A 13,736-nucleotide genomic window follows, 5' to 3' on the forward strand; every position below is an offset into this window, starting at 1 on the left:
ACACGTGATTTATATTCAAACTCAGAAAGTAATTGCTACTATTTTTTTTTTTTTTTTGTGTCGAGAAAAAGGCGAGCCAAAATGACGAAGCCCGAAAGTTTTTTTTTCTCTTTTTCTTTTATTTATTTATTTATTCATATACAATTCGTTTTATAACTGAACATGTCTTGGCAAGCTTATGTAGATAACAACCTTGTTGGTACTGGTCATGTTTCTCAAGCTGCTATTTATGGTTTAAATGGTGGTGAATGGGCTAAATCAGCTGGTTTCCAAGTAAAGAGAAAAAAAAAAAAAGTTCAATTCAGAAAAAAAAAATGTTTACAAAGAAAAAAAAAACTATTATTTATTTAGGTTAAGCCTTCTGAAGTTCAAGAGATTGTTACTGCTTTCTCTAACGCTGAGAAGGTTCGTGCTAATGGTGTCCATGTTAATGGTATCAAGTACCTCCTTTTGAGAGCTGATGAACGTTCTATTTATGGCAAAAAGGTAATAAAATAAGGCAAGCAAAGGGTGATAAATTTTTATTTTATTTTTTTTGGGGGGAGGGGGAGGATATGTAACTTGCTTACTTACTTTATTTATGTATTAGGGTTCTGATGGTGTTTGTATTGTAAAGACAAATCAAGCTTTCTTGGTTGGTACTTATAAAGAAGGTATTCAACCTGGTAACTGCACCAAGATTGTTGAAGGTTTAGCTGATTATTTGATTTCCACTGGATACGTATGTATTATTATTTTTTTTTTTAAAGAAAAGTAGCATCTCATACATTAACATTTTTTTTTTATTATAGTAAAATTGTTTATCCCCACCCCCCTCTTTATATATCACAATATATACACATATAAATAACATGAAAATAAAAAAATAAAAATAAAAAATACGTGTCTTTTTATCCTTTTTTTTTTCTTTTTCTTTCTTTTTCTTTTTCTTTAATGAGGTGACATGGTTGAAAAGTTACTTTTAGAATAAAGTTCGCGTCAAATAGAATGTCTACTTTGTCGTTACAACAAATGCAAATACATGTATAAATATAGACATAGATACATTTATATGGATATAAATATAGACATAGATACACATATACATGTATAATACTCCCACCCCCAGTCTTATGAAGAGTTGAACATTCTATCCGGATAAGATTGTCACGCTTTTTTTTTTTTCAAATATGCAAGTGTTTTAAAGGCAACAAATTAATTAATAAAATTGAGACAGTATTTCTACTTCAAATTCAGACGATGTTAGTATTTTTTTTTTGGATGAATAAAAAAGGAAATTCAGATACAGATGCAAAAATGGGATAAAGGAGAAATTAAATTGAGACAGAACGTTAAATGAGATTCAGAAAAAAAAAATTGCTATTTTTTTTTTTTTTTTTTTTTTCGTAAAGACTTCTTACCTGTAGATATCTTTAAGCTGTCACCAGTGAAGGTGCAGCAACCACATTGGAGGTGGCGGTTTGTCGTTTGAAGACGGTGGAGCGATCATTGTCATTCCATATAGACTGAGCTATGTAAAACATATTTTTTGCTAGCCATTACATCTCGGTTCCAAAGGATATATTGCAAGTTTTACACTTCAATACTTGATGGATCATGGTCATCTTCCCTACACTTCAGATTTTCTATATCATTTTTAAAGTAATAATGACAGATCTATGAAGAATTGGTTTTAGCTGAAAGTGTAATATGTAAACTATGTGTTGTTTTTTTCTTAATAACCTTTGATGTATTAAATTCGTTGATGTCTAGTAACAAGAGTTCTCCAAGCCTTTGCCTTGTTTTTTAATTGTTAATATATTTTGTTAGATACGCCATAACGGGGAGACCTTTGAACTTGATATGATCCTTGTTTTTTAGTCCCTCACCAAAGACCACTAGAGGCATCTTGCTGCTGTTTCCCTTTTCAAAACAGACTTTGTTGTTTCTGCTGTAAGTTACAGATATACTAGTTAGAGTTTACTGAAATAATAATAATAATAATAATAATAATAATAATAATAATAATAATAATAATAATAATAATAATAATAATAATAATAATAATAATAATAATAATAATAATAATAATAATAATAACAATAAAGTGTATACCTTTTTGATTTTGGGATGGTGGTGAGTGCTCTTTTTTCTTGAGCAGTACGAGGCTTGTGAGTTTTCCTCCTTCTTTTTCTGTTTTCCTTTGTCTTCTTTCTCCTGCTTTTATTATACTTTTTTCCACCATTTATTAAGATGTTGACACTTTCTTGCATGGCTTTTTGGGAACTAAGGTAGTTCAACCATTTAATCTTAGAAGTTTCAAAGCTGTAGAAATTGAGCAAAGTATTCATGTGCTGCAGCATGTAAGTTATGTACAAAACAAATTGTTCCACAGACGCAGTTTTAGGCGAAGGAATGTCTGTTTCAATCTTTTCAATACCTGGTCTCTGTTTGCGCTTCTGTTGCTCTTTCATTTGTCTTACACTTCCACCCATATTGTAATATTCGATTGAGGACAAGCGACGTATGTCAGTGGCCACCGTGACAAGAGACAAAAGGATCCCGCCTTCCTGGGTTTACAGTACATGGACGGGAATGCTTATCCACCTCTTCGCTTGTAAAATCGTTCAACTCTAGACAGATATTGTCTTCTGGTGATGACAGAAGCACTTTTATAGCAAATAGAACTCTGCATGTGTAGCCATCAGTATACAGTCCATTGAGAAACATCTTTCCTTTTTGTTCAGGCAGTGCTTGAAGCTTTTCACAACTATATTTTTTTTTCATCAGCAATTTGATTTATAGATGTATGTAGTAGTAATGTATACCTTTGAATACCCAGCTTCTTAAAGTCAAACATTTGATAGAAGTATATTTCTTTATGATCGAAAAGAGATTCATTAGCTTGCTTTTTTTTTGTTTGGCATCTGGGAAAATTCCGGTTAGGTTCTGAGCATCCATCTTTATGAATCGCCAGTGCAATCCAAAATTCGGGAATAGACTAAAACGTCTTGGAAGTAGGGACTTGATCAAATCGCTTTTGTCATTTTGAGGAGTATGGGCCTTGTATATATCATCGTATTTTTTTTTTAAGGATATGCCCTTAATGCGGATAGAATTTTGAAGGGTTCATTGTTTAAGCTTTCTTTAGACACTGGAAGCTTGGACAGGCAATTGTTCACTTCTGAAATCAAAGGATTTAAGAAACTTGGAAGATTATTGGCCACATCCGGATCAAAAAAGGGCAAGAATATCATTAGGTATAGAGGATGACTAGGAATGTGTAAGCACTTGATCATATGCCAAGTTCTTGATACAGCCAATCTTCGCATTCTAGTTTATACAATTTTAGTATAAAAAATTTGAGAAACTGAACATGTATATTAAAGAGTTTGTTTTTATCTCTCGTTGCTTACCGGATACTTTGCCCTTAATGTATAGATAAAGTAGTTACATATAATGTTTTCAAAGTTTTCAACATAGTAGTTATTGTATGTTGTTGCGATAGTTTCACATGCAGTTGGCAGAAATTGTCCATAATTCTTTAATCTATTTTCTGGAACAAACAAGCTACCATTTAAAGTGGCGGATAGTTCAACAAAAGAACTTGTAAGTTGAACCATATCTAGATTCTGTTCTGCAGATATTTCCCTTTTCGTGTCTTTGTAATCCTGTAGAATTGGCCCTACATCATCTGAGCTGCCCCTAATCACTCTTGAAATAGTGTACCCAAAAATTTTGATAAAAAAAAAGTCATTTGTCAACTTGCTTGGGTGTTGCAGAATAAAAAAAGTTTATAAATAGTTGTGCTTTGAACATGACTTTACGGATAAAGCTTGATACAGCCTTGACCTTTTCCAAAGAACTGGCTTTGTTTGGGAGTATTCTTGCAGAAAGTTGCAAATGGAATAGAGAGAGAGTATATCTTTGATAAGTTGATTCCAAGTTTAATTTGTAAAAGTTCTGCTAGCTTTAGATTATAGTTTTTTGTAGTGGGGGCTTCTTGCAGAGTTATGCCCCTCCTCTTGGTAAGAACTACATTTGTTTTTACTTTTAGAGGATGACGCTACTGAAGTATTAGTTTGGCGGCTTCTCTTTGCATTCCTCTTTGCTGTTATTACAGCAGGAGAGTCTTTCCTCTTGGTAGCTTTATGTACATTAGCTTGTGAGACCTTGTAAATGCATAAAGTGTGTGTGTGTGTTTTTTTTTTTTTACTTACATGTTCTCTTAGGGTTTTGAGTGGTTGAGTTGTCCTTTTTACTTTCAGAATTGATCTTTTCTAGCTTTGCACGTTTCTTGAGGAAAATTAAATGCTCCACTTCAGGGTAAATAGGTGTGCGTGGCATTGATGAATTGAAAAAAAAAAGAAGTGGAAAGAGTTCAAGACAACATTTGTCTGCTAACTAGAAAATATACTCAGTGTAAAGCATGTCACATTGTAATGAAAGCTATGACGTGAAGTCTTGTTATTATAGTTGAAAGGGAATATATCTTTTGATTATTTAAATTTATTTTTATAACTGAGCAGAACTACTTCAGCTATCATTTAAACAATAAAGGCCTTGTTGGTTAAGTAAAAAGTTATACACAAATGAATTTTGTCTTTGACTCTTAGATCATGAAGTATTAGAATGATACGAGCGCTATAGAGGCTGGCTGTTTTTTTAGGATTACACCCTTAAATCAAGGCAATATATATATATATGTATATTTATATATTTAAATTTGTTCAGTATAGTCCCACATTTGCGTTCGTGTCCGATGTTCTCTTATGTGTGCCATTTTCATATTGGTTTCCCAATTTTGCAACCCTGTTCCAATTTATTTTGGAAATGGCCAAAAAATTTTTTATTGACCCAACCTAGTTTCTTCGACTATATAGGCTGTATCAAAATAATAATAATTATAATAGAAAGAAAAATTACAACACAAGATATATAAATATATTATATTATATAATAATAATAAAAAAGATATTCTTATTTGGTTAATTTGCGTCTTTTAATAATACGCTCAGTTTCCTCATGAAGCTCTGCAACACGTCCTGCTAAAGATAAATACATTTTACGTTGATGATCCAACACAGCTCCCAAACCATCAGGAGTGAATCGATCTTGATCTTGGAAACTAGCTATAGCTTCTTCAATACTATCAATTGTATGTGAGAATTGCTTTACTCTCTCCTCCATACTATCAATTGTATTTGTATAGAAATGCCAGTTTTCTTGTGCACCACGAGTACGCCAACTCTTTGCATCTTGATTATGAACATTACTTGCTGAAACCGCATTCAAACGTTGTTCTTTATTCTTAAGGATTAGCTCATCTAATGCTTTGCTTTGTACTTCTAAATGTTCCTTCAAAATAAGAGCATCCTAAGCAAAAAAATAAAATATATAAATACATGTTTCTTTTTTTTTTTTTAAAAAAAAAAAATAAAACTTACTGCGTTCATAGCTAAAGTGCGTACGTGCATATCCTTCAAAGTAGGGCCGAAAGATGAATTAAGTTCATCAGCAATCTTTTCGTGTTTATCGGTTTGTTCAGAAATAAAGTTGGCAAGTAAAGCCAATTCATTACGAGCATCATCTGGAAGTTCCCAAAAATGTGTCTTATATGAAATTTGACTTGCATCAGTGATATTAGAATGTAATGTTGTTGGAACAGATACATTTGAGCTAAATAATAAAAAAATATATAATATAAGTTAAAAAAATATGTGCGTATATATGCATATATAAATATATGTATATATGTGTGTATGAGTGTTTTTCTTTTTTTTTATTACAAAAAAAAACATACTCTGATGTACTCTTTTTTGAAAATGGACGTAAACCTAATGTGGAAACATTATTATCATCTTCTTTACGTGTTGTTGTACTATATGCAGCAATATTCAATTTTGGTTCTGTAGTTGATGTACTGCTGGTAGAGGTTGTAGTAGGTAGATTAAACATGACGTGCTTACCACTAGTACCCTCTTTAGAGCCCTTGTCACTTCCTTTAGAATTAGAAGCATTAGTTGTCGCTAATGCAGATTTAGATAAAGGCGACTTGCCATGAATGAACGATGTACCAGAAGCAGAAGTTTCGTTAGAGTTCGTCTTAGTAGCTGTAGCAGATTTTTCACCACTTTCTTTTGAAGAATTAGAAGTAGAGGAAGTTACTGTTGGTGATGTAGAGCCAAATGTGAATAAAGGTTTGGCAGAGGCAGTACTGGAAGAACTTGTAGAATCTGTAGTAGTAGTAGTAGTAGTATCAGGTGTTTGCGTAGATGGCGATGCTCCAAAGTTAAATGAAGTCGTCTCTGAACCTGTCTTTTCTTTATTTGTGGAAGAAGTAGGAAAAACAAAAGGTTTATTAATTGTAGTGTCATCTTTCTTTTCAGTCTTAGCAGTTGATGTTCCAAAGGTAAAATTAAGTGCTGGTGCGTTAGATTTATTAGATTCACTATCAGCTGTAGGCTTTGCGGGTTCGGAAGTAGTAGTAGATGGGGTGGATGAACCAAATGAGAAAGATTTACCAGCATCTTTATTTTCCGGAGTGCTGAAAGAAAAGCTGAAAGATTTATCAGCAGAAGTAGTAGCAGCAGTAGATGATGATGATGATGATGTTGGAGTATTAAATGAGAAAGGTTTTGATGACTGAGAGCCCATAGATCCAAATGTTCTTTTACTAGTTGGTTGATTATTATCTTCATTACTATCTCTGTCAAGTTGTCTCTTTTTGCCAAGATTTTCAGTTGATGATGATGAACCAAATGAAAAGCCTGTTGGTTTATCAGTAGTAGATGAAGAAGCAGCAGCTGCTCCAAATTTAAAGGGTTTAGAAGTATCGGCTGAACCAAAGGAGAAGGGCTTTGTTGTTACAGATGAAGTACTAGAGGATTCTGCAGGTGCATTAAACGTAAAAGGTGAAGAAGTAGTTGGCTTAGATATAGTAGATGATGATGTAGATGTAGATGTTGAAAATGAAAACGGTGATGGTTTATCAGAGGCTGAGGATAATGGTTTAAATGAAAAACCTGTAGAAGAAGGTGGTATACTGGCAGATGAGGTACCAGAAGTACTAAGGTTGAATTTTGGTGGAGATGCTACATCAGTTTTAGTTGATGAAGCAATGCTACCAAATGAAAAAGCGGGTGTAGATTTAGTGGTTCTTTCGGGAGAGGTAGTTTTTTCAATAGAAAATTCTTCATTTGTTTCTTCCTGTAATTTATCGACTTCATTTAACTTGGGTTCTGGACGAGCTGGGGAACCGGCTACTGAAGCAGTAGTTTCTGTGCCAGAACTAATAGAGACAACACTATTCTCACGCTGCTGATCTTCTGATAATGTAGTATTTTCCTCAGTAGAATTATTTTGTTTTGAATCTTGATTTAATGATGTAGTAGTAGTAGTAGTAGTAGTAGTAGTTATAGCTTCAGGTTCTGTTGTTTCTGTTGTGTTTAGCTCCTTTCCAGTTTCCGATTCAAGTGTAGAAGGGACAGGACTAGCAACAACAGCAGCGGTGGACGATGGGCTGTTTTGCTCAGATGATAAATCAGTATTAGATTTACCAAAAAGAGCATCTAAAGTTTTTTGTGAGGCATTGTTTTCTTTAGTAGCCATAAAAGATCCAAATGTAAATGGAGAAGATTTTTCTGATGGTTTTTCAGCGGGTTTATCCTCAGTAGCTTTCGTAGTTCCGAAAGAAGCAAAAGGGGAAGGCTTATCAGATGCCTTCTCAGAAGATATATCTGTAGTAGTAGTGGTGGTGGTGGTGGCTGGCTTTGTTAAGCTAAAACCTGCAAAAGGAGAAGGCTTATCTGATGATTTTTCAGAAGATTCTTTTTCAGTAGTAGCTACACTATTAGAGGCACCAAAAGTAAACTTGGGCATAGAAGATTCTGCAGGTTTAGAAGCAGCAAAAGAGGCAGGAGCTTGAGATTTACCGGCATCTTCTTTGTTTTCTGATGGTTTATCTTCAGTAGCTTTAGTAGCTAAGGATGTACCAAAACCACTAAAAGGAGAAGAGGTTGCTTTTGAAGGAGTCGTAAATGAACTAAATGAATTTGCTGGTTTATCTTCAGCTGTCTTTACATTATTTGTAGGTGTTGATGAACCAAATGAAAATGCAGGAGTTAAAGTTGTGTTTGCACTAGCAGATGTTGTACTTTTAGTAATATCTCCAGACAATTCAGTGCTCGATTTATTAACAGTAGTAGATGAGCCAAATAAAAATGGTGAAGATGCTGGTTTAGCTTTAGAATCTAAAGTATTATTTACACTAGACGCATTATTATTACCAAATGAAAAACCTGAAAATGCTGATGTAGGTTTAGATTGCTGACTAGTAGTTGAAGGAGTTGTAAAACTGAAAGTAGGTGTAGCAGTTGATGTTTGAGGCTTACTTGCTCCAAATCCACCAAATATAGAGGTAGTTGTCTCTGGTTTGTTAGTTTCTTCTGAATCCATATCAGCATCATTGTCCTTATCATTATTATTTGATGATTGTTGAGCGGATTGTCCTTTAAAAGATGTATAAAAAAAATCGATCAAATTATTTTAGAAAAAAAAAAGAAGAAAAAGAATAAATAAATATATATTGTTATATTTACCAAAACCTGAAAATGGAGTAGATTTATTTGCAGTAGTAGATGCTCCAAAGCCAACTTGGAATCCACTTGTAGTTGAAGAAGGTGTCATATTACTACCAAAGGCACCCATTGCTGAAGTATTTGAGGGATTACTAAATCCACTGACAGGCTGAGTTGTTGATGCCATATTTCCGAAGCCACCAAAGCCAGAATTTACAGTAGTAGAAGGATTATTTATGGTATTTCCAAAAGTTGTTTGAAATCCTGAGTTGCTAGGACTACCAAAACTATTAGCAAAGGATGGCTGATTAACAGGTGTTGCAGATGCATTAGGGCTTCCAAAAGAGAATCCAGCTAACGGACTAGTACTACCAGTAGTACTACTAGCGCTTCCAACAGAATTAGTTGAAGTTGTTCTATTTAATCGACGTCTTGGTGTTGCAATGCGGCGTTCTGGATGGGGATTACTATTTTGTAATTAAAGATTAATAACGCGTTGATTGAACACTCAATTCATTTAGTAAAACTTTTTTATACCTCATTTCTTTTAAAGTTCCCAAATAAAACAAGATAAAAAAAAGTTATTATTCGAATAAAAAGAAAGTGATGTCCCTTTATTACAAAACTTTTCTGAACCAGGAAAAAAAAAAAAAAAAAGGAAAAAAATTATATGAAGTTATAAAGGAAAAAAAAAAAAGTGACTTTGAATTGATTGTAGTACGCGTTTATTTTGTAGATTAAAAAAAAAATTATTGACGAAGAATGTGCTCCAAAATTTGTTTTTCTTCTAGATTCAATTGAATTTGACAGATTTCATTAAAATTATTAACATTATGTGTATTACAGTTACGGAAAAAGTCTGTTAAATAAGTCTTCATATCAGTTTGATAAATAGGATCATTCTTCAAGTCAGGATTATCCTCTTCATCATCATTCTCATCAAGGTTATTCAACATGTCTATTATAAATTATTTAGTCCCCCTTTATTATTACTTACTTTTATTAAAGAAAACTTACCGGATAAAAGATGGAAATCATTGCGAGCAGTAAATGGATCATCATCAACGTCTTCCCAATCTCCAGTCTTAAAAAAAAATTAAAATAATGAGTTTTATAAAAAAAAAAAAAAAAAAAAAAAAAGGAGATATTATTATATATTTGGTTACCTCATCTTCATCTACAGATTCTGCATCTTCAATGGGTGCTTGTTCATTCATATATGCAGTAGTAGCATCTGCTATCAAGAGCTTAATGATCTTTGTAGGTACTGAAATAGTTTGGTATTGATCAGGGTCTATAAGACGAATATGTATACATATTAGAATCATATAAATATATGTAAACAGTTGTGTTTATCTTACTTCTCTTTGCTCTTGATCGTGTAACAATGCCAGCTAAAGATAATAATATATATTTTTTTAGTACAATTACAATATAATAAAAACTAGAAGGATTTATTGCTTACCATTAGGGTTAACAACAATATCACCTTTAACACTAATACTTTGAAGTCTAGGATCACTTGAAAGAAAGACTTTTGATAGAGCAACAGCACTGAATAGATTTTTAGTATATTAGATTCTCTCTTCCTTTTTATAGAAAATACACATGCATGCATGCATAGTCCTTACCTAACCTTCATGGTATAATAACCAGAGAAACTATCATAGTTATCACACCAAGTTGTCATTAAAATTTCTAACCCATTCTTTCCATTAATTTGGGCATCACAGAGGAATTGGAATACAGTATCCTGCTGAGAAATGATCAAGTGAGCAAATACCATAACAAGAGATTGAATAAAAGGTTGATAATCAGTATTCATTAAACGTCCAAGAACGGCTGTTAATAAGTTGGGTAAGACAGGTGCAATACCATTACCAACTTTTTGGATCAAAGTGACAATTAAGTCACCAACAAAGATAGCGTCAGAATCAGAACCAGTAGGTTCAAGCAATTTAGCAATAAAAAGGATAATATAATCTAACCCAGATTTACCAGATGGATCATGCCTACAAAAAAAAATACAATAGATAGTTTATATACATATAAGAGAGAAAGAAAGAGAGCTTGTTTTTGTTGTTGTTGTTTTTTCCTAAACTAGAAATTATATGCTTACCATCTCATAATATGATCTGCATCTTTATTAATAAAAGTCTTCAAACATTCCTGTGTGCTTTGAAGTAAATCAATATCTGGGACATTCCATGCCAATTGCATTAAACCTGGGAACATTTGCTCAGTAAATTCATTAGGTAAAGGAGAAGGGCCAAATGAAATCATTGCAGTAAGCAAATCTACAGCAGACTATTATATATGGATAACAGTTAGTTACTTTTTTGACTATTCAAAGTAATATGTAAATGAACTTACTGAATATACAATAGGATTCGTGTTGGCAGTAGAGAGAACTTGACCTATAAAAGGAAGAGCTCGTGCGCATAGAGAAGAATAATAGAATGTATTTTTAGCAAATTCTTCAAATAAATCAAGGATATAACTAGTAATGATAGAATCTGTAGCATTTTTTTCCCAAAGTTGCAAAATAGCAGGTGTCAGGATATGTTCATATTTAGCAGTAACTTCTTGGTTAATCTAATAATTTAAATTAAAATAAAAGTCCTCTTTTCTCTCTCTCTCTGTCATCATTTATATCATACCTTAATAGCGGATGCTAATGTATCAAGCAATAGCATCAAGGATTCCTCAGTAGCTAAAGGTAAAAGTTGACATGCACCTTCCATAATATTTACTTGATAAGGTGTAACAAATTGAGGATTCAAATATTTACAATAATTATCCAAAGCTCTTAAAGCCGAAATCTTAACAGGGATACCACTGTTTGGAGATTGAAGAGCCTGAACAGCAACAGAGACATATTGACTAGACATGTCATTCGGTAAAATTTTTGCAAATTCAGATGCAAAAACGAAAGCTCGACCTTGTAAAAATGGAAGATCTATAGAATCATATATATTGATATGAATGAATGTTCAAAAAAAAAAAAAAGTTATTTTTTTCTCCAATTAATTATTATATGTACCACTACTTACCAGACAACTTCATATCTTCAAGAACAACATGATCGAATAAACTCTTGAGATCAAATTGAACTTTCTTACTCTCATCAGCCAAAGAATCTGCTAATTCTTCAGATAGTCTACCTACAGCTAACAAACAAGATTCTTGAATCTTCCACCAATCCCCATTGCCAGCATTTCGAGCTTCATTTGATTCAGAAATATGACGTTGAATAGCAGCACTCAAGGCATTAAAGAAGGGAATAGGGAAAGCCTCTTGTAAAGTTAAGAGGACATCAATAGATGCAACACGAGCATTGAAAGTAAAGGTGCCATCTTCTTCATCAGCTACAAATTGATTCGCATCCGAAGACCATGTCTCGATTTGCTCTTGCGTAATTTGCATATAGATAATGTAAACATATAACAACTGCTCAAAGAATCCAGTAGCAGTACCATCTGCATTCATAAACAAATGTCTAACCGTCTTTTTAGTACATGCAGCTGCAACAAAATCAAACAAAACGTATAATAAATGTTGAAACCCAATCTCGTTTCCTTCTGAGTCTTGATAAGATTCCCCGATATCGCCTGAATCACTGACAAATTCCTCTACATAACGTTCACGTAAATTGTAAAGATCCATCCAGATAGGTTCAAAAAGTTGTGGTAAAAGAGAGGAAATATATTTGGGGAATTCAGCGCTGATAGTACAAATACATTTAACAACTTTCATCTTTAATCCATACTCTTCAGTGGCTTTTTCATCATCGCCTTGAACATGATGATTTAAAATAATCACGAATGCTTCCATCCACTGAGGGATGATTGGTGCAATAAACTGTTCAGCTAAAGCTGGATTCTCTTCGCGTAATGTAGATAACATTTCGATACAACTCGTTAGGATATTCACAGCCCTACCACGAGTACTAAATGAATAAACCTAATACATTATACAAAAAAAAGAGAGAGACAAAAGATGAATGAGTGTTTTTGGTTTCTAGTTTAAAAATGCTGATATTTTACATTGTCCGAAGTTAAAATGCGATACATTTCAGGGATTAAAACAGGACCAATTTGAGGCAATTGTTGAATACTAATATCTTTTTTAACCATTTCTAATAATACATGCATAGCGCCATGAACACTATCTGCACTATTGCTTTTTAAATAACTTAATAATATGTCAAAAAGATTAGGCCAATCCTCTGGAAAATCGTCGTGAGCAATTTTAGAAACAACATAGGCACTCACTACTCTAATTTTTGATTCAGGATCAGCAAGACCATTCAAAATAATTTCACGGACAGCTGCTTTACTCTAGAAATCGTTGTTTAATTCAATATCCTATATTCCATATATATAACTTCCTTACCTCAGGTGGTGCTTCAGGCCCTACAAATTTGTCATCATTCTTACTTGACCAATGTGTAGTAACATATGTTTTAAGTGTAAGTGCTGCCAAGTAAACAAAAAAAAAGAGGGGGTTAAGGATAATGATAAACGTATCTCAAAAAAAAAAGGTTAATAAACATATATAAACATATTGAAAAAGGATATTTGACGCTGAGGGATAGCATATTGTTGAGAAACAGTAAGCTTTGCAAGGCTAATAGGGAATTCTAATTTTGATTCAAGTAAATTGATTAGGCAATGATCTATATATTTTTTTTTCAAAGAAAAAAGGAGGAAAAGTATTGCTTTTATTTTAATTGACTTTACCAGGTTGAAGGGCAAGTTCTTTTAGTCTATTTTCAGCAGCAGTACGAATAGTACCATCATTATCAGCAACTCTTAAAAGGGTCTCAAAGACGGTATTATCCATTCTCAAATTTCGTAAAAATGATTAATTCAAAAAAAAAAAAAAAAAAAGCCAAAAATGGATTAAAAAGAAAAGTGAAAAATTAAATTTCTCCGGCATTCACCAAATTTAAACTTCGCGTAATAAAAAAAAATAAATAAATAAATAATTACGTGAAGAAAATAGATGTACATGTAGTAAATTACGCGAATTTACGTATTATAAAATAAATAACTCATTTTTATTTAATAAGAAAAAAAATGCACATATTCATAATAGTTACATACAAATCTAACAACATTATACGTGTGGTTGTATGTATGTGTTTGCATTGTAAAAATAAAATAAAATAGAATA

At 32.7% G+C, this 13,736-nt stretch overlaps 5 protein-coding genes across 5 annotated transcripts; 1 reads left to right on the forward strand and 4 right to left on the reverse strand.

The window, feature by feature from the left end:
- Positions 1-93: 93 nt before the first annotated feature.
- Positions 94-965, forward strand: BX663DRAFT_560695 (profilin; the record flags this gene model as incomplete). Its single annotated transcript, XM_051531903.1, has 4 exons — positions 94-273; positions 352-486; positions 590-721; positions 939-965. The coding sequence occupies exons 1-4, from the start codon at positions 163-165 to the stop codon at positions 963-965; spliced, it is 405 nt and encodes a 134-aa protein (XP_051383121.1). The 5' UTR covers positions 94-162.
- Positions 966-1,412: 447 nt separating this feature from the next.
- On the reverse strand, positions 1,413-2,839 carry BX663DRAFT_485879 (uncharacterized protein; the record flags this gene model as incomplete). The annotated part of the gene is made up of 6 exons (XM_051524639.1): positions 1,413-1,510; positions 1,587-1,625; positions 1,869-1,948; positions 2,212-2,549; positions 2,587-2,749; positions 2,808-2,839. The coding sequence occupies 6 exons, from the start codon at positions 2,837-2,839 to the stop codon at positions 1,413-1,415; spliced, it is 750 nt and encodes a 249-aa protein (XP_051383122.1).
- Positions 2,755-4,326, reverse strand: BX663DRAFT_568118 (uncharacterized protein; the record flags this gene model as incomplete). The annotated part of the gene is made up of 5 exons (XM_051532104.1): positions 2,755-3,312; positions 3,396-3,408; positions 3,434-3,691; positions 3,832-4,014; positions 4,200-4,326. 5 exons carry the CDS (start codon positions 4,324-4,326, stop codon positions 3,069-3,071), a joined length of 825 nt encoding a protein of 274 aa, XP_051383123.1. The 3' UTR covers positions 2,755-3,068.
- Positions 4,327-4,800: 474 nt separating this feature from the next.
- On the reverse strand, positions 4,801-6,312 carry BX663DRAFT_507577 (uncharacterized protein). The gene is made up of 3 exons (XM_051527365.1): positions 5,783-6,312; positions 5,427-5,658; positions 4,801-5,355 (listed from the first exon to the last, which is right to left on the reverse strand). Exons 1-3 carry the CDS (start codon positions 5,935-5,937, stop codon positions 4,960-4,962), a joined length of 783 nt encoding a protein of 260 aa, XP_051383124.1. The 5' UTR covers positions 5,938-6,312; the 3' UTR covers positions 4,801-4,959.
- Positions 6,313-9,260: 2,948 nt separating this feature from the next.
- Positions 9,261-13,441, reverse strand: BX663DRAFT_507591 (armadillo-type protein). The gene is made up of 14 exons (XM_051527366.1): positions 13,301-13,441; positions 13,122-13,200; positions 12,954-13,087; positions 12,605-12,898; positions 11,612-12,521; positions 11,219-11,517; positions 10,932-11,153; positions 10,678-10,865; positions 10,190-10,570; positions 10,024-10,112; positions 9,920-9,952; positions 9,725-9,852; positions 9,576-9,642; positions 9,261-9,516 (listed from the first exon to the last, which is right to left on the reverse strand). Exons 2-14 carry the CDS (start codon positions 13,156-13,158, stop codon positions 9,308-9,310), a joined length of 2,991 nt encoding a protein of 996 aa, XP_051383125.1. The 5' UTR covers positions 13,159-13,200; positions 13,301-13,441; the 3' UTR covers positions 9,261-9,307.
- Positions 13,442-13,736: the final 295 nt, after the last annotated feature.

Source organism: Cokeromyces recurvatus, assembly GCF_025118155.1.
Source record: "Cokeromyces recurvatus strain NRRL 2243 chromosome Unknown BX663scaffold_11, whole genome shotgun sequence".
In the NCBI taxonomy this organism is placed as follows: Eukaryota; Fungi; Mucoromycota; class Mucoromycetes; order Mucorales; family Mucoraceae; genus Cokeromyces; species Cokeromyces recurvatus.